We start from the raw sequence: 20,141 nt of genomic DNA, 5'->3' as shown, positions 1-20,141 counted from the left end.
AGGCACTTTGTGATGGCCTTCGCTGGCACTCCAACAAGCAAAACTTCTGTAAATGGTAAAGATTTGGGGACAGACGTTTACTAGCACCAACTCAAAAGGTATTCTTTCTGCTTCTCTTCTCACACTGCTGCTTCTCCCTCCTTCTCCTTTGTGCTTGCTGGGTCTCTTTTTCTCTCTTGTGTGTGTGTGTGTCTCTCTCTTTCTCCTTTTTTTGTCAACTGGCTTTTCTAAACTTATCCAATTCAAGCTTTAGTGAAGGAATAATTCAGCACTGTGTAAATGGGATCTAGTTTCACCAGATTGCACACAGGCTGGAGTAGCTTTTGAGACCACATAATCACTTAACCTTCTTTAAACAGAGGAAGAAAGGAAGACAGAAAGGGCCAAAGAAGTTTAGCTTTACCTGTAGTTTGGTATGAATCTGGGCAACAATGTACGAGGAGTGAATGCAAAACTCCAGACGGATTCATGGGAGTTGCGGTGGGAGGAAAACCAGGAGTGTTATAGGCCTGCTTTTTGGGGAGGAAAGAGAGTTTCTGTCTTGCAATGCCCTTACTGAGCAGGAACACCAAGTCCTTCTGGTGTTCCTGTGGAAGCAGCGGGGAGGTAAGGGAAGGTGAGAGTTTAGAGTCACTCACTTGACTCTTCGCTCTGTGTGGGCAGTGTGATTGTCCTGTCTGCAACCTGCTCTTTGCTGTGTTAGCCCCAGCTCAGGAATCCTGTCTGGCAAGGACCTACCCCTACCTGGAGCTGCAGTTCCTGGTCTTGGAATGAATTACTGCCATGTTAGAGGATAACTGTTTAGACCCATTTCACAGCTGGTTCTTAACCTCCCCACGCACCTTGCAGACATTTACCCAATTTCCACAATGACAGCCCTTGTCAGCCCTCAGCTCAGACTTAAACTTCAGCATGTCACTGCACACAGCGTGCAGCTCTGGCAGGGTTAATGGTCTCTCTGGGAGGGTGATTGGTTTTTCTAGGATGGGGCCTCCTCTTGCAGCAGACCCCCAAGGGAATACCCAGCAATTTACACACCACGACCTGTGGAGTGGGTTAGTATGTCGCACTTGCTGCTCAGCTGTCACGGCAAGGACTTTCAGTGCCAAAGTTGCTGTGGTTCATTGGATTACACATGAAAGCCTCTGTATGGAGAGTAAAGCATTTCTGAGCAAGAGTTTGAAATAACATGAAATGGCTGGGACCCCAAATGACAGCCAAGGCGGGTGAGGGAAGGCTGCAGAGGCAGATGGACAGAAAAGGACTCTGAAGAGAGGAGTATGCCAAAGGGTATCTTCTTCCGAGAGGGAGGGATGTTGGGCAAGGCTGCAGGGTGGTGAGGACTGAGGGATATGTTCACAGGCCATGCAGGGCAATGTCTGCTGTTCTCCAGTGTTTGGAGAGAGGAAGCAGCAGACCAGCCAGGAAAAAATTTTTTACACTGAAGGTGGTGGAACGCTGGAACAGGTTGCCCAGAGACGTGGTGGATGCCCCATCCCTGGAAACATTCAAGGCCAGGTTGGACGGGGCTCTGAGCAACCTGATCTGTTTGGAGATGTCCCTGCTCCTTGGAGGGGGGTTGGACTGGATGGCCTTCCAACCCAAAGGTCTTTTCCAACCCAAACTATTCTATGATTCTATGATTCTATAACGCACATCTCAGAGCTTCTGGCCTGCAGCCCTGGGCAGCAGGGCTGGCTCTCTCATAGAGAGTCCCACCGTGCCGTTCTGTAGCTAACTTCCCTGATACCAGAAGTGCAATATTCTCAGCTTGCTTTGGTGTGTTATGTGCTACTGAGCTTGTGGCTTTCCAGTTGCTGTTGGTGAAGGCCAGTGGCTGGTAGGCATAATTCGACCCAGTGTGCCACAGAGCAGGCTATTCATTTCTTATTTCTCTTGTTTCCCAAGAAAAGGATCATGGAAGGTTTAACAGAGGAGTGCAAAAATGCAGGATGACTCTCCTCTGGGGCTGAAGAGTAAGGTCATGGTAAGCAAGAAATAAGGTTCAAAGGCAGAGGGAGAAACCTGTTGTGGAAATGCTGAGTGGAGTCGGAGGAGAAACTGACTTTGCTAAAATAAAAAAAAAAGAAGGCAGGTGAATTTGGCAGGAGTACTTTGGAGGTAGGGGAGAGTGCCAAGTGACAGTCAGAGGTGTTGTTAATCTCAGCAGGAGAGTGCACTTAGAAGTGCCCCTGGGCCAGCATTGCATAATTAAAGTAACTGTGAGAAATTTGTAACTTATTTTGAATTCATTACAGGATACTATTGGACAAGCTGTTGCCTTGCAACAGATCGTGTTTGATTATTTCAACTGTCTTAATTTAAAAGTTTTTTTTAAAGGTCTTTTTCTTTCTATTGATTAGTTAGACCAACTAATGACTTCACAGGAAAACTCTCTGCAATGTCAGCAAAGCTACTAGCGTGTAAAGGTGGCGTCTCTTTTCCCTCTGGAAATCTGACATAATCTGAATTAAAGTTAGGTACAGTCGAGGGTATAAGTTTCAGGGTATAAGGTGGGGACCTTACATTTCTCTACTGTTCTTGTCACTGCTGTTAGAAATATTGGTGATTTCCTTGCTAAGACAAGGTGACCATCTTAACCCATAATTCTGTCCACCAATAGCTATTGCTTCAGCTTCTCCATTTTTGGGATGAACTGGCATGGGGTATCTTCTAATACTAAACTCAATGCTTTTTATTGAGTCTTTCCATTTGCTTGTTTGCTTCTTTGGGCCTTTTGACATGAATGATTCATAAATTAATGTTGAATGAATTGTGTACATTTAAGTTCAGAACAGTGTACAAAAGTCTTGCACACTTCTAAGACTTTCCTACATATTGAAAAGATGTTGACAATTCTTAAGTCCTATTAAAGCCACTGAGAACTAAGGGGTAAAACATCTTCAGAAAATGAAGCTTCAAGTGATCAGCAAAAGACTGAGAAAATGGTCAGCCTGACAGGAATCTGAGGTTTTTCCTTTGGTCTTGGCTAAAGGCTTGCATTTGTGGCATAGAATATGGTAACAATTATAATGTGATTATAGAGCCACATTTTGCCTTCAGCTACAATAGCGTGATCTTGATATTATTTTGTGAGATGATCTGACACAGTTGCATTGTGGACACTGAGAAATTCCAGGGTTGTGCTATGCAGAAGGCTAATGTGGTGGCCATAGCAGTCCAGTAGACATTCAAATGGCTGGATAGTGTCTGCTTTCTAAGGAGATCAGTTTGAGCTGATATGAGAGGGAGTGATACACTGCTATGTATGGGGCTGCCCGATGCCTCTCAAGCAAATTTGGCCATAACACTTGACAGCAGTATCCTTCTTTTCATGCCCTTTTTTCACCACAGTCATTTTTTCATGCCATTTGCAGCCCGGCCCAGGTTCACGCAGCCTGCCAAGATGAGACGGAGAGTGATCGCCCGTCCCGTCGGCAGTTCCATCCGCCTGAAGTGCGTGGCCAGCGGGAACCCACGGCCTGACATCACGTGGCTGAAGGACAATAAGCCCCTCACACCCCAAGAGATTGGGGAGAACAAGAAGAAGAAGTGGACACTGAACCTGAAGAACCTGAAGCCAGAGGACAGTGGGAAATACACCTGCCGAGTGTTTAACAAAGTTGGAGAAATCAACGCAACATACAAAGTTGAAGTAATCCGTAAGTGCAGCCTCTGGGGTGGGAAGGCAGGGAGGGAGCTTTGAGAAGGGGGCTGGCTGGGTAAAGAGAGTGCGATGGCAACTGTGCAGTGCCGATAGCTGGACACAGAAATGGGAAAGTGTTAGAAACGCCAGCAGAGACAGAGAAAACCTTACTGAAACTCTAGAATAAACCAGCAACAGCTGGGCAAGACAGCGTAGCAACAATACGATTCAGTAGCTGAAACAAGGAGAGATAATTGGGAAACAGTCATCTCTAAGGGCACCTGCATGGTGAAAGTTCACAATTGACCAGTTCAATCTTACACTACCAACAGAGTCAATTCAAGGACAGACTGAGAATTGACTGAGAAAGCCCTTTCATCTACCATAGAGGAGGAGTGGAAATATTTAGGATGGCCCAGATCACTCTGTCAGAGCGGTCACAGGGTGAAACCAGTCAACTGAAAATGTAGTCTGAATAGCTGTAATGGGAGTCCCACTTCATTAGAGAACTCTCCCAAGGGAATTAGCAGAAATCTTATGACTAGAGTGATTAGCCAGACAAGGCTTTAGGACCACATTTGAAAAAAAAAAAAAACATTTGGCCATTTAAAGGTTCAGGTGGGTACAAATGAGATACTAAAAAAAAATAAAAATAAAAATCCCACTAGGGTCCTAAATGCCTACATAGCTTTAGAGATTCAACCCTTAGAAGATGAGCTGTGGGGGATTACCCGACATTGTGGTGGAGTAAATTGCTCTTCTTACTATCTAGCTATTCTGATTCTTGATCTCTAATCTCCTGCTTCTCCTATTATTACTGAAGATAATTATTCTCAAACCCTACCTAAATCTGCCAGATGAGAGGTCTTATTCTTAAATCATTATGCTTTGTCTCTGACATCATCATAAGTTGTCATGGAAATGATTACAGAGCAGCCAACTCAAGAAAGTGGAGAAGATGAGCTGAGTGGAGGGAAGAATAGCCTTCATTATTGAGGAGCAGGGGCATGGAGGGCTATTCCCAGCCACATGCAAAGCATGTTGTTTGTCTGTCTGTGCATACATTTTAGCAAGAGAAAGTTTATATCAGTGTGAAAAATTGTTCTTAAAGGTAAAGATCTGTTCTCTGATAAGTCCTTTCTCTAGAATCACAGGAATTAAAAGCACATGTGGGGAGCTCTGCTGGGCTACGAAGGCACAAACCTGCTGGACATCTGGGATTGATAAAGATGCAGCTGTGTGGAGACAGTAAAAACATGTGTTTACACTAAAACCAGGAGCAGAGACAGGGAAATGAATCAAGCCCCATCCTAATGGCAGCTGTGGCATTTTCACTTCATCAAAACCAGACAGCACCAGGAACAAACCCCTTTCTTTGTCCCTGTTTATCTTGGTTTTTATCAACTTAAAGATGTATGTAACCTTTGTTTTCATTAGCTTTTGCTGGCTAGGAGTGAAAACAGTAACCAAAGCTGGAACCAGAGTCAAGGAGATAAGGGCATTAAGCGGTTTTCAGACATCTTTCTATTTTTAACATCATTCTGTGGAGCATTACAGGTTTTATTCAATTTCCTCCTTTCCCCCCCCCCTTGAGCCTCCAATCCTAAGTCCTGCTTATCTGAGTCTCAGTCTCCCCAGCTGTGATTCCAGCTCATAGTCCCAAGGCAAAGCCTATGGAGACCACTGTGGTATTTTTGTTTCGCGAGCACATCTTTAGAGCCCTCGTTATTGAAAGTATCCTGAGTTTTTGAAAGACGGTCCATTGTTCCTTCCTCTCACCTCAAAGCCAGTGCTGGTGGGAGCTGTTTTGTTACATGCTCAATCCGACAGTGTTTGCCATCAAAAGCGGTTGATGATTGCCAGCAGTTACCACCCACTGTGATCCGCTAATTTCTCTCTGTGCCTAGGATGGAGGTTTGCAGTACCTCCTTGTCTGGAAACTGTGACTGATTTCTCTGATGCTAGCACTGAAAAAAAAAAAAAAATCCAAACATTCCTCAGAATATAGGATATATTTGTTCCTTTGGCTTTATGTGGTGTTGCCACAACCTAAAGCTTATGATCATGCTAGAAAGGATGGTCTTGTGAACCTCTTGTGTTTGATTTCCTTTCCTACCGTCTTGTTTCCTTCATTAGCTGAGACTTGAGGCAAAAAATTTTGTGAGGAAAGATTTTGTTACTGGCTAGAAAAGCAAAAGCCTTCTGAGCTCTTCCTCCACAAAAGTTTACTCCATAGTGAGTGTGGGGACAATTAAACTGAGAAAAGGGATAATAAAACCAGGGAGGTAAGGATGAAGTGAAGATCTTCCTGACCAGTAGTGCCTGTGGTCTCAGCTCCCCCAGCAGTGGATGACATGACATGGGATGGCTTCTAGTAGAATTTGGTCGCCATGGGCAGCTACCAGGCCCAGCAACAGAGATGACAGATATCTCTTGTCCCTCACTGTCCCCAGACCGGTGTTAGCTACAGTGGTTCTGGTGTGGACTCTCAATAGATATGTACTCCTAAGTAATCTGTTATAAAATTGAGGTTGTGTCTGAGAATACAGAAGGTTCTGTCATATTCACCTCTAAAATGCACACTACCAGACGCTGTGATAAGGGACACGGCATCACAGAATTACAGATTGGCTGAGGCTGGAAGGGACTTCTGGATGTTATCTGGTCCAAACTCCCCTGCTCAAGCAGGGTCATCTAGATCTGGTAGCCCAGGACCATGTCCAGACAGCTTTTGAGTATCACCAAGGATGGAGATGCCACAGTCTCTCTGGGCAACCCGTGCCAGTGCTTGGTCACCCTCACAGTAAAAAAGTGTTTCCTGATGTTTAGAAGGATCCTCCTGTGTTTCAGTTTTTGCCTATTGCTCCGGTCCTGCCACTGGGTGCCACTGAAAAAATTTTGGCTCCATCTTCTTTACACCCTCCTTTCAGATATTTGTAATCCTTGATAAGACGTCATCAGGGTCAATATCAAGTGAACATTTACAGTTAAATAATCCACTTCATTTTTAGTCAGACTTGTACTATTGCCCAAATTTAATCCCAAAATGGGTTTTGACCTTTTTGGCTAGTATCCGGCCATTTATCTTCCTCTGGCCGAGACTCAAGAAAGATCACTACAGCCTCTGACCCTGTAGGTCAAAGTACATCATTAAGATCCCATTATTCAGCGATATGGTCCCTGAGACATGGGGATAAATGAGAGTACAAGGAAGGATGGCCACCTTTGTCATCTCATAGCTGCAGCATACAGCAAGGGAATGGAAAATTCAGACTTAGAACACTGGCCAAGGAGCAGAAAGGCTAGGTCTGACTTGTGTGGTGTCAAGTAATACTACCACAAACTAGGTGCCCAAATATAAACTCTTCATGAGTGACCTGAGAGAGCAGAAACACAGCAAAGGCAGAAAAACCTTCTGTAGAAGATTCTTAGGAACCTATTATGAGGGTTGTTCAGTGTACAGAAGAGAGGGATGAAGAAAATCTTCCAAAATAGAAGGGTTAAAAAGGAGAGAAAACTTTTCTCCAGGTCTGATGCAGGTAGAGTAAGTAACTTCCTTGTTAGAAACAGGAAGATTCAAGTTGAACATGAGAAAAGTCTTGCTAAGCCTCAGACAATGGAGGAGTTGTCTGGAGAGACTGGAGAGCATCTACCATTAGAGGCTTTGGCAGAGGCTGAGCAAATTTGTATCAGGAGAGGTTTGCAGAAATCTCAGCCTGCCTTGGGGCAGGGAGTTGGACTAGACAATTATTTTGCATCTCTCCTACGCCTTTTTCCTATGTTTCTGCAATCACAGATTAATGAGATTGTCAAACACCTTTTTCCATGGAGCTCTCTGTTTTTGTGCAGAGAGGACGAGGTCCAAGCCCATCCTGACAGGGACGCATCCCGTCAACACAACGGTAGACTACGGTGGGACCACGTCCTTCCAGTGCAAAGTCCGCAGTGATGTCAAGCCTGTCATCCAGTGGCTGAAAAGGGTGGAGTATGGCACAGAGAGCAAGTACAACTCAACCATCGACGTCGGGGGACAGAAGTTTGTGGTGCTGCCCACAGGGGAGGTCTGGTCCCGTCCCGACGGTTCCTACCTGAACAAACTGATGATTACTCGAGCCAAGGAAGAGGATGCAGGGATGTACATTTGCCTAGGGGCAAACACCATGGGCTACAGCTTTCGCAGTGCTTTTCTCACAGTCCTGCCAGGTGAGTTATGCCTTTTTTCCCCCCACCTGAACCAATAGTCTGCATCATGCTGTTTATTCATACAACTACAGATGCCCATTGGGCCCCATGGCCCTCTGTGATGCTGTGCTGATTTAGGCTAGCCCAGTTCCGATAAGAATGAATGAGGGACTAAATCAGCCCCTGCTGAAAACCTCGTGATGATGTTTCCTTTTCTCCCTTCAGGGGGAATAATGATTCCAGAAAGGTGAAATAAAATGAATGATCTGCTCCTGGATGGAAGAGGAGCTGGGAAAGGATACAGGAGTTGTAGGCACTACATCACTGCAGTGATAGGGTGCAGGATGTGAGAGGGGAACTGAATAGCAGCACAGTTTGCAACCCCATTCCCTTACATTTCTTTCTCTTGCTCTTATTTACGTTGCTTTTACTGGTAAAAGGAAACAATGATACAGACCCATAAAATGAGACAAGAATAAAAACTGTCCTGGTCACAAAGAAAGGAAAAGAATGAGTGTGAAAGAGAGAATGATTGATTAGTTAAATTCTTAGTGATCCCCTGGAGACCCTTGTACCAAACTCGCAGCTGCTTCCTTCTCTCCCCAGGCCTCAGAGATGGTGGCCACGTCCAACTGAGGTTGCATCAAACGTGTTTAGGATATACCATCTTCCCTTTGTTATTTACTCCTTTGCCTCCTGACGGTGCAATTCTGCCCTGCTAAGTATTTCATATTGCAAAGGGCATTTCTTTCTGCCTCATCTTGCCATGTGAACCTAGCTTCAGATCTACCAGTTTTATGGCAAAAATCAATGTTACTGCTTTTTCTTCCCTTCACCACCACAAGGCCAGCAGAGCTAAGGGAGTGCAGGAGCTGGAGCCAGTATCAGAACATTTTAGCTCTCAGGTTTAACGAGGTGTCTCCAGTCAAGACACCAGTGAGAGACAGAGATCGTTAACTCTCCCAGGCTGTTAGGACTGGTTTTCTGTGTAGGTAGCAGAGAAAATGCTTGTGACTACTAGCTAAAGCAGCATGGCTTCTTTTGCTCACTGACTGCTAAAGCTCTGCATCTCAGCAGCCGTCAAGAGCCACTGGCTTGAATTTAGACACTAACCATGGCTTGCCAATTAAGAGAATGCTCTTGGCGTCTTCTTTTGCATCACTTAAATTTATGACTGAACTCCAACTAGAAAGCCTGTCAATCCCAAGGAAAAGGCTGGGTGGGTGGGATACAACTCAAAGTCTCCGGGAGTTTCTGAACTATGAGAGTCTGATCCAGCTCCCACTGAAATCAGTGGGAGAGTTTCCACAGATTTAAATGGGACTATAATGAGGCCTCATACCAGAACCAGAGCCTGAAGGCCTGTTGTTATTGGCAATGATGGAGAAGGAGAACCCAGCTTGCCCTCGGAGGTAAAGATGTGGTTGCAAGGCCGTGAGTTAGAAAAACACCATTTTGCTTGTAAATCTACCAGATTTGATGTAGACAGGTCTGAAGGACAGCATGGATGAACACTTTCATTTCAGACCAGCAGAGGATTTCTTCCAGCCAACACGAAGACTGTTGTTTTTGTGGTCAGCTGATGGGTCAGTTCTCTGATCTTCTCTTACTTTGAGCAGGGGGCTGGACAAGGTGACCTCCAGACTCATCTTACACCCTAAATTATTCTGTAATTTCCAGTGCTGATGAATCAACATTTTGTCTATTGAGGTCAACAGTATAGGTCCTTCTGACTTCAAAGAGACCACATGGTATATATTTAGTATTTCAAACTAACTGTAGGATTATTTATCAAGGAGAGAAAGACATTAGTGTCTTAAAGAAGTTTGACTTGAAAGTTAAGTGATATATGTTTGAATATAACTTACTGGGTAATTTGGATAGCCTGTGGTTTTCAATGAATGTCTCCCTGCAAGCTGAATTCTCTGCCTAGGTATTTTTCAGGGCTTTGGAAATCCCAGCTGGTAGCTATCTAGATGGGGATTTTGATAGCTAGGATCCCACCCCAGGACTCCTTTTGGGTCTATAAATCAAGAGATAAGACTGAGAATCCAGAGTGGCTACCCAGGGATGTAGAGGCTGCCAACAGCAGAGAGGGGAAGGGGGAGGTAGTTGTGAAGGATGCTGTCTGAAGCATTTTATCTCCTCTGGTAGCTGAATTTGCTGCCCTTGGAAAGTCAACAGCAGCTCCAAAAAGACTGGTGGAAGTAGAGCCCATTTGTGACTCACACTTTAATGCCATGTGAACTTTCAGTTCCCCATTGCCTGGGCACCAAGGAGGGGGACACCAGCTCACCTATGTTTTTCCCATCCTTCAGCCTTCCTCCTGGCCACACAAGAAACTCAAGACAACACCTTCAAAACACCACAGTCATCCTGCCTGCCATGCTGCAGTATTACTAGACAGGGATACTAAACAGTGTCTAAAGCCCACACAGACACAGCTACACCTGGCAGAGGCGAGTGGGTGACGTGCCGTGGTTCTGCACAACCCGATCGTGCCTCCTGGGCTGCTGACATGGACGTATTACTGACACGTCCCGTGTTGTGTCCTCCAAACTGGGCAGCAAAGCACAGAGTGAGGGTGTTAGGAAACTCTGTCAGGTTGGCTCTAGTGCATCCATTAAAGCTTGGATAAGAAAGTTAAAAAATCCTCCAAAGACTCCCCTCCCGACCCCTAAACCAAAGAAAATGAGTTGCTTGTCCTTTCAGGAGCACTGAAAAGCAAAGCAGTTACCAAATGTCATGTGCTGGCTTGATTTCTCCCTTGTTACTTGGTCTGGCAGGGTTGCCAGACAGCCTGTACAAAAGCCAGCCCAAGTGTGACATCTGTTTTGAATCCACTTTGCCTGCATTTAATTAACTCTTTCTGTCTCTCTCCTGCTGTAATGTCCAGATCCCAAGCCTCCGAGTGCACCTGTACCCCCTTCCTCAGCCAGCAGCCTACCCTGGCCCGTGATCATCGGCATTCCTGCCGGAGCTGTCTTCATCTTTGGGACGATCCTCTTGTGGCTTTGCCAGACCAAGAAGAAACCCTGCTCCCCACCAGCTGCTGCCCCCGTGCACCGGCCGCAGCCCCGGGACAGAATCTGTGTCTCCCAGGTCCCTGACAAAGACTGCATCTCCTCCATAAACTATGAGGAATACGTTGCTCAGCAGCAGCATTTACTGTCCCAAGGGCCTGCGCTCGCCCCGGCCATGGCATCCAAAATGTACCCAAAGATTTACACGGACATCCACACCCACACCCACTCGCATGTGGAAGGCAAAGTCCACCAGCACCAGCACATTCAGTACCAGTGCTAAGGCGGGGGGGGGCCGTGTACAGTAGCTCATTTGGGCTTTTCCTCATGGTACCTCAGAAGAGACTGCTCCAAGTCAGCTCACACTGCCAGCAATAGGCAAAGCAGACAGAAAAGATTATATGTATAATTTTAAATATATATACATATATATATAATTGTATATGCGTGTGTGTATGTGTGTGTATATATATGTGTATATATCTATATCTATCTATATAAATATATATATAATAGAGAAAGACAGAGAGAGAAAAGAGATTTTTTTTTTTTAATTATTGCAATCAGGATGTAGCCGAGGAATAATGAAGGAACTCCAAATCTCAGCAGAGAAGCAGCCATCTCCAGCAGCGGAGCCTTCCTGGTTTTTTTTAATCAAGGTGGCAACAAGTGAGACAGGACACAGGGATAGGAACCACCACCTCCTTCCTTGTGTTGCTAAAAGGAGCAGGAAAAGCACTAAAGTACCTGAAGTTTAGTGCCAAAGCATCGGGAGACATAAGCAATTCACCTCTTCCAGGGGAAAAAAATAACACAAGAGGGTTTGGAAAAACTAATTTCTATTCACAAGTTGAAATGATGAAAGCTTCTCAATCACGGTCATTTGATCTGAAATGCTAACCCGAAACCTAACAAGCTGGTTGGTTCGATTTCTCCAAGTTGAAGGCATCGTGTTTCCCATGGGGTGTTCTGCAGATCAAACCGCCAGTGCTCCGGTCCCCTGGTCCTAGGACTCAGTGCCACTGCCAGGAAAAACAAAAGAAGGAAAAAGGAACACTGTACAGAACATCTTTATATTTATATTTAAGAAATAATAATAATTAATAATAATAATAATTGAACTGCTGATGGTGAAGAAAACAAAACACGCTGTCCTTCTCTGATGGCTCACAGTGACAAGCTACTGGATTTTCTACATCAATGCAAAATACATGAAAACACTAGAAAAATGAGTAAGAAACAAAGAGAACAAAATAGATATCTTGTAGGAAAAAAATGCATTTGAGAAATGTTCACCTAGGTTGTGTGTGGTTGTCCCCTCCCCTCAGATAACATTTTGGAAATGATACAACTTTGTTGCAGTTCAAACAACGGTAAAAACAGGAAGAAGAGAAAATTAATAAGGACTGTATTAAATACCTATATGGACTGGAAATGGATCCAATTGCAAATATAAAACCTTTGTAATTCTATATAGAGTTTAAACAGAAGTCATGTATATTTAATTTATTTTGTTAAACAAGAAAAATGTATGATATTTTCCTCAAAACAGGCATTTCTATACGTATTTTTGATCAAAGAAAATAAAGAATTTTTTTTTTTTCAGGTTCTATAGATGCCATGCTCAGAATATGCTCAATGTAGCATGTGACCAACTGTACTTCTCCTAACCTGGAGGCCATCTAGCTCTATGTCTTTTTACACTAGCCACATGCCATCTCCTAACATCATCTCAGGTACTGCTGGTGCCATCTTTTCCGTCAGAAACCGACCTTTTCCACTCTTTGTATTCTGTCTGTGAGGGTCTGCAGTGGCCAGATCACTTCTCGTGGACCCCTTGTCATCTTCAGTAGCAAAGATCTCTGCTTGAAGGGAAATCTGGTTCACTATGCTTTTTCTTTTTTTTTTTTTTAAAAAGGAGATTATGTTTGTTTTTTAAGCACAAACCTGCAGTGGGTTTATTTTTTTTTTTAAAGAAAATGTTATAAATCAAAACATAACAATTTGTGAGCCTGTAAAATGAACTTCAGCCTCAGGGTGCTTGGGAGGGGAAAACAGGAAACGTAAGTGAAACACTTCGTTTGTAAAGGCAGCTGCTGAAGGAGCCAGCGGAAGGTGAGCTGGGTGCAGTAAGGAGAGTGCAGGTGGGCTCACACCTTCTTCTGCGGCATGTCAAGGAGAGGCACCCAACCCTTCTGCGGCCAAAATTTTCTTTAGGTAAGGCGGGTTCAGCAATGCTGCAACTGTTTGCTGTTCACTTGAGTTTCTCTTAAAGTTTGCTGGTAAAAACGTTGAAAATTTGAAACATGCCAGTTTTTGAGTTTGAAATTGCTTCCTTCTCAAGCTTGTTCCACAAAAGAGATCTTCAGCAGACCGGCTGCTCCGTTTAAAAGTTAAACACTTCATTTAACCTGAAACAAAGCACTGCTTTAGGCTTTTCTTTTCTCTGAATATTTCCAAAGGTATTTGCTCTGGGTTGACCTGCAGTGATTTTTCTGCTGGCTTGTTTGAGTCACCGGCAAACCAAACAACTCCCTGTTTGCTCAGCCGTGGTGCTGTGAGATGGGGCCCTGATCCAGTGAAGCACGTAAGCTCCCGCTTTCCTTCACCAGCACATCCTGCTCCAAAAAGTCCCTTTTTTTTTTGCCTTAGCCACCTGGATCAGTGGCTCCACCCTTGCCCACTGTGCTGGTGCCAGCTGGAGCCATCTGATACCACTGGGGAAGGAGAGGAGGAGGAGAAAGTAGAAGAGAGAGACCTTCCTACTCACATGGAGTTTACCAACTGGCACTGCTGCAAGACAGCACTGCATGGCACATTCTGCTGCTTCCCTGCTGTCGTAGGAAATCCATGTTATAATCTCTACAGAAGACCATCCATCATGATGGTCTTCCTGTAGAGGAGATAATAAAGCAATTCATTGCTAATTTTTTTTTTTTTTTTCAGCAGGAAGGTTCAGTTACACTTTGTTAACACAAATTTCTGAACTCCATAAAAGCTAAATTCAGATCGTGAGTGTCTTTATATGCATCCTCTCAGCTTCAGGGAGACTTAAATATGACCACTGAGGGGTCTGGTGGATATAAGGCATGATTTTGGCAGGAGTTCTTAATGGCTGTAGTTTATTGAGTGATTTAATTTTTTTTTTTTTTAAAAAAACAACCTATAAAGCCTTTATACACTAACTGCATCACCTTTATTTTAAGAAGACAGGAAGTAGATATTTCCATGAGAGATACAAAGGGCTACGTCTCATCTCATGCCTAAGGGAAACTACTTACTGCACCACAGTACGTCGCGAGCTACTGCACATTTCCGCAGTGTTAGGGGCATGGCAGAGGGCAGGGCTCACCTGCAGTCCCTCGCCCCTCCTCTGCTCTCTGTGCCACTGCTGCAGCGAGAGGACACCTCTCACACGTGCCATGATAGTGGGGCTGATACAAGCTTCAAAGGCGGAGGTGAGCACTGGTTTTGTACGGTTCAGCTCTAAGCGAACCCTAAGAGACTGCCTTACGGCACTTTTTCGGTTGGCAGCTATATCGCTGACCCTCAGAGAGAGGGTTAGTGGGTCGAAAGAAGCAATCCTACATTTACCAAACACCACAGTCTTCCATGCTGAGCGTAACGCTCTCCACTGGTGCCTTCTACCCATTGTGATCCAGCTCTGTAGCATTGTATCATGCCGTCAGAAACTTTACATGTTGCCAGATGGCTCAGGTGGAAAGAGTGGCTTCTTCCTGCCCTTTAAAGCCCCTGCCTTTAGGGACAAATCTCTAGTGATGCTGATAGAGAGACCTCCAATGGCAAATATTGCAGTAAACCACCCAGCACGGATGATGCAGCAGCCAAGCGAAACTGCAGCTCTCAGCCGTGGCGCGGAGAAGGTGGCTCTGGTTTTGGACCCACTATGTGAGATGCTATAAAGGTCTTTATTTGCAGAAAGAGTGGAATTTTCAGCCTGCCTTGGGTATCAGCTCCCTCATGAACATCTCCTGTTGGGCACCCAGATTGGTGTGAAATTTCCTGTATTTTCTGTATGAAAATAGAACATATGCCTTATTTAAAAGGGGCTGTATATATTGTCTGGGCCTTTTGCTGATTTACTGTGCCTGGGTGGGTTTTGCATTTTTAATGAATTATTTTGCCTCCACAAAGTATCTGTAAATGCTCTTAAGAGTCACTGTCCCATGCCCTACTGCATGCCACTGAATTTTAGGGCTTGATTGTGCCTTGCATGTACTGCAAAGTCTTCCTTACTCCAAATAAATTCAGCCAGGTCCTGCTCATGTTTGAATTTGTTTTTCATCAGCGGGACAAGATTTGGACTCCTCTACACTCATGAATAGAGGGTGTTTAAAGAAGAAAACCATAGTTTGCCACTAGCCTCTGACCCTATTTTGAACACATAAGTTTTTTATGTTACCTGTAAGTACACATATACATGTGGGCATATAGATATACGTGCCAGGCTGTGATACAGAAGCCAGTTGTACTTTTAAGGCCATGGAGCTTCAAAGATCAAAGGAGTTTTAGGCTTAAAACTCACCATCTTTATTTATTTTATTTGCATTACAGATCAAACATGGCCTTATGTGCCAGTTTGCGTGTGGCACTTTTAAACTTTGTGTGGACAATCTTGGTACGGGCGGCCTCTTTCAAACCGACAGCTTTTATCAGACATTGAAAATAAAGCGTCGTGTGATTTTCAGTCGGTGGCAAGCACAGTAACTGAACACATCAAAACAAGACAGAGTGTCTATATGCCTGTGGCTGCGTAATAAAAGTTACAGAAGAAATGAGAGGAATAAAAACCTGGAATTGTGTTAATAGACAATAGAATTTGTAAACTTACTATATTTTGAAGGAAAGGATGGCTGTGTGTGCGTGTGAGGATGTGCACGTGTGTTTGTACACATCAGGAATACACGCATCATGATTTAACTACGCAGGCAAGACAATGCAGGCAATATTGCAAAATTACCCTTGCACCACAGCTCGGTCCGACATTTTGTGTAAATGGTGTGAATCTAGCAGAGGCATTATTTTTCAAATGGCTTGGGAAAAGTTTCTGTGTTTTAGTGAGTAGGGACTATTTTTGCTCTCTTCACCTCTAGAGCCAAATGCCATTGTTGCACCAGGAGTCAAACTGCAATTAGCAAGATGAAATTTTGGAGTCTCTGGAGCTGATGGCCAAACTCCAGTGCCTGGAGTGGAGCAGGGATTTCAAGGTCAAGCTTAGCACCTTCATCCCTTTGAGGTGGATATGTGTCTCACCACCCACTCCAGAGGCAGCAAACTTCTGAGCTGTAACACTTTAAGTTCAGAAAAGCTGACCCTCACCCAAACTTCATCTTGACCTGACCTGGACCTTGGATCCAAAGACCCTTGTGCAGAAATTGAACACTTGTGGTGGGAAAGAGGAAATATTTCTCTGTCAGCTCAATTTCTGAGGCTGCCTGAAACTCTTCAGAGGTTTGAAATGCTGGAATAAAGCCCTGGGGGACATGCAGCAGTGAGCAAAAATTGGGAGGTGGACAAAGGTTAATGGGGAATTTATCATGACTATGCTATCTGGGCATCATCTCTGCTTGCATGGGATATGTTGTGTGTGCCCAAGACTCCTAATTACTCAGAGTTGATGACTATTCCACATACAGCACCCGTTCCAGCTTTCCAGTTCTTGCAGATGCCAGTGGGAAAAAAATCCCTGCAATGTCCATTGGGAAATCAATTGGAGGCACGGAGTCATTACAAGGTTTTTATATCTTTGTTCTGGCTGGCCCATTGGCAGAGAAAGATGTGACAGGACTTAATGGCCAGAGTATGAAGCCAGGCACATTTAAATGGGAAACACACAAATTTTGGAAGGAGCTATCAAAGGGAGGGGTGGACACTGCGTCTCTTAAACTCTTCAAAAACAAGGCTGGGTGCTTTGTGGACAGGGTGCTTCTGTTGGATGCAAGATATTGGGAATGTTATTAGAATAAAGGGATCCATCTAGTCCAGATGAGGTCATCTAGTCATCCTTTCTGGCCCTAAAGAAATGTAGTTGAGCTGCAGAGAAAAGGAGGTGCAAGCGCAGGTCCCCTGCACCCGGCTGGGCTGCTCCTGGTGAGCACTGCAGCTCCACACGTGCACCACAGACCTTACAGCAACGTTTGGCACACAGCAGCCACGCTCAGGCTGCACACCTGGCTCCGTTTGCCTCCAGACTGTAAGTATGTGATCTCAGCAGTTTCCAGCTTACTACTAGAGTAATGGTGTTATTTATATAAACTGGGGCTGTGCATCGACATTTACTGCTTCTGCAAGAAGCCACTTGTGTAAACAGCAGCATCGCCCTTTGCATACACACACCCCACTCCTCTGTGCTATCAGCATTTTAGAAAACCTTACTAGATTCACTGTTGTGAAGGATTTACATGTGAATTTCATAGAATCATAGAATGGTTAGGGTTGGAAGGAACCTTCAAAGTCCATCCAGTCCAACCACCCTGCCAGGAGCAGGGACATCTCCAACTAGATCAGGTTGCTCAGGGCCTCATCCAACCTGGCCTTGAATGTTTCCAGGGATGGGGCCTCCACCACCTCTCTGGGCAACCTGTTCCAGCCTTCCACCATCCTCAGTGTAAAAAATTTCTTCCAAATGTTTAATCTGAATCTACCTCCTTCTACCCCCTTGTCCTTTCACAACAGGCCTTGCAGAAGAGTTTCTCCCCATCTGTCTTATCAGCTCCCTATTTGGTATTGGAAGGTCACTATAAGGTCTTCCCAGAGCTTTCTCTTCTCCAGACTGAACAGCCCCAACTCTCTCAGCCTATCCTCATAGGAGAGAGGCCTGCAGTTCCCCTGGTCTTCCTTGTTTCCCTTTCTAGAAATGGGGGTTATATTTCAGCTTTTTGAGTCTGTGGGAACCTCACTAGACTTCCATGACTTCTCAAATACGATGGATAGCAGCTTGGCAACTTCATCCAGCAGTTCCCTCAGGACCTGTGAATGCATCTCATCAGGTACCATGAACTTGTGCACCTTCAGGTTCCTTAGATGGACCGGAACCTGCTCTTCTGCTACAGTGGGTAGTTCTTCATTCTCCCAATCCCTGCTTTTGCCTTCTGCAACTTGGGTGATGTGGCTAGATCCCTCGCGAGTGAAGACTGAGGCAAAAAAGTAATTGAGTCCTCAGCCTTCTCCATGTCCTGGGTAACTAAGTCTCTCATTTCCTTACGGAGAGGGCCCGCATTCTCCCTGGTCTTCCTTTTATCCCCAATGTACCTAAATAAGCTTTTCTTCTTGTCCTTGATGTCCCTGGCCAGATGTAATTCTGTCAGGGCTTTAGCCTTCCTTACCTGCTCCCTGGCCACTCAGACAGTCTCTCTGTATTCCTTCTATGCTACCTGTCCTTGCTTCCATGTTCTGTAGGCTTCTTTTTTTTTTTTTTTTCAGTTCATTCAGGAGCTCCTTGCTCATCCATGCAGGCCTCCTGGGGTTTTTGCCTGAATTCCTCTTTGTCGGGACGCATCTCTCCTGAGCTTGGAGGAGGTGCTACTTGAATATCAACCAACTTTCGTGAGCCCTTCTTCCCTCCAGGGCTGTATCACATGGCACTTTACCCAGCAGATCCCGGAGGAGGCCAAAGTCTGCTCTCCTGCAGTCCAGGATAGAGAGCTTGCTGCAAGCCCTCCTCACTGCCCTGAGGATCTTGAACTCCATCATCTCATGGTCACTACAGCCAAGGTTGCCCTTGAGCAGCCACCACCAGCCTCTCCTTGTTGGCTCCTCTATCACATGCAGGAGGAAGTTGTCATCCACACATTTCAGGAACCTTTTGGATTGCTTGTGCCCTGCTGTGTTGTTTTTCCAACTTATGTCAGGGTGGTTGAAGTCTCCCATGACGACCAGGGCTTGTGACCATGAGGCTGCTCCTATCTGTCTATAGAGGGCCTCATCCACTCAGTCCTCCTGGCCAGGTGGCCTGCAGCAGACCCCCACTATAATGTTGCCTGTCCCTGCCCTCCCTTTAATCCTGACCCATAAGCTCTCTGTCAGCTCCTCATCCATCCCCATGCACTGCAGCTGGCCGTTGACATAGGGGGCAACATCCCCTCCTCGTCTCCCCTGCCCATCCTTCCTAAAGAGCCTATATCGTTCCATTCCAATACTCGAATCACAGGAGCCATCCCACCTCATCTCCGTGATGCCAGCAAGATCGTAGCCCTGCAGGCGTGCACACATCTCTGACTCCTCCTGTTTGTTCTCCGTGCATTAGCATAGGGGCACTTAAGCTGGGGCCTCTATTAAGCCAACTTGCTGGCTGGAGTGGCTGGAATTTGGATGCAAACACATATGGTTAATGGACTGCTCAGCTGCGTAAACTTATTACTGATGTAGGTATCTTCAGTTCCTTTTTCCCACGCATGGGAGCCTGCGCTCAGCCCTGGGTGGACACAGGTTCCCTCGGCACGCTCATTCAGACATGAGGGGTTGTATGTTGGGTTGTACAATTTGGCCAAAGTGACCTTGCTGATCTCCTACATGCATGGGAGCCCAATGGGTGTCAGAGCCACAGAGAGAGCGCTCGCATGCGTGTCTGTTTGTGGATTGATGGATGCAGTTGGTATTTCTGGCTTGATTTTGACCTTATCTTACCAGCAATGCACTTCTTGCACTAAGATTCCCAGCTTTTAAGTTTGCTACAAATGCCAAAACCCGCCCCTACCTCAAAACAAAAATGTAGATAATTGTAGTTGAAAATAGAAAGTAATGGCTGATATAACCATATTTAAAATACTGGTGCTGCATTGACTGTTAAGTGGCACATATGCATTGTCTGTGCATAGAGTGGATTCTGAAGGAAAGAGGATGCTTGTTTCACATTTTGTGTTTAGTTCAGGCACCTTTGTCCGTGTTTGCCAGCTTCTGGTCTCTGAGACGAATACGTGAAGCTATGACCTTTATTTGTCCTTATTTTAGCTTTTATACTTTCTTTCCTTTTTTCCCCTCTGCCAGTCTCTTGTAATTAGGATTTAACATATATAGGTGGACATCAGCAAAGCACTGAATATTTTTTTTCCCCATTTTCGCTAACCAAATCCAGTCTGAAGTGCTCTTTCCATTGGAGCTGATCTACGCTTTAGTGAGAGGAGTAATAAATAACACTTTAGAACAGACTTCAAAATGCCTTTTTTTTTCCCTTTGATCTGAGCGATTAAGGAGTTGAGCTGCTGTTCCTGAGTGTTTTCTGATGGAATTACACGAGTTACACAGCTCTTCATTTGTACGTCATTAAGCAT

General features: G+C 45.0%; 1 protein-coding gene across 2 annotated transcripts in view; it reads left to right on the top strand.

The window, feature by feature from the left end:
• The window catches only part of FGFRL1 (fibroblast growth factor receptor like 1), a 176,934-nt gene extending 164,209 nt beyond the window's left edge, over positions 1-12,725 (top strand). For both annotated transcript variants that reach the window (XM_086746840.1, XM_086746841.1), the window contains exons 5-7: positions 3,378-3,662; positions 7,496-7,849; positions 10,725-12,725. In XM_086746840.1, coding sequence (XP_086602966.1) covers positions 3,378-3,662; positions 7,496-7,849; positions 10,725-11,134 — 1,049 coding nt within the window. In that variant the 3' untranslated portion in view covers positions 11,135-12,725. The remainder of the gene's footprint in view (positions 1-3,377; positions 3,663-7,495; positions 7,850-10,724) is intronic.
• Positions 12,726-20,141: the final 7,416 nt, after the last annotated feature.

This window comes from Chlamydotis macqueenii, chromosome 4, assembly GCF_036417535.1.
Source record: "Chlamydotis macqueenii isolate bChlMac1 chromosome 4, bChlMac1.mat, whole genome shotgun sequence".
In the NCBI taxonomy this organism is placed as follows: domain Eukaryota; kingdom Metazoa; phylum Chordata; class Aves; order Otidiformes; family Otididae; genus Chlamydotis; species Chlamydotis macqueenii.
The sequence above is the reverse complement of the archived record's forward strand: the minus strand, read 5'-3'. Positions and strand labels throughout refer to the sequence as shown.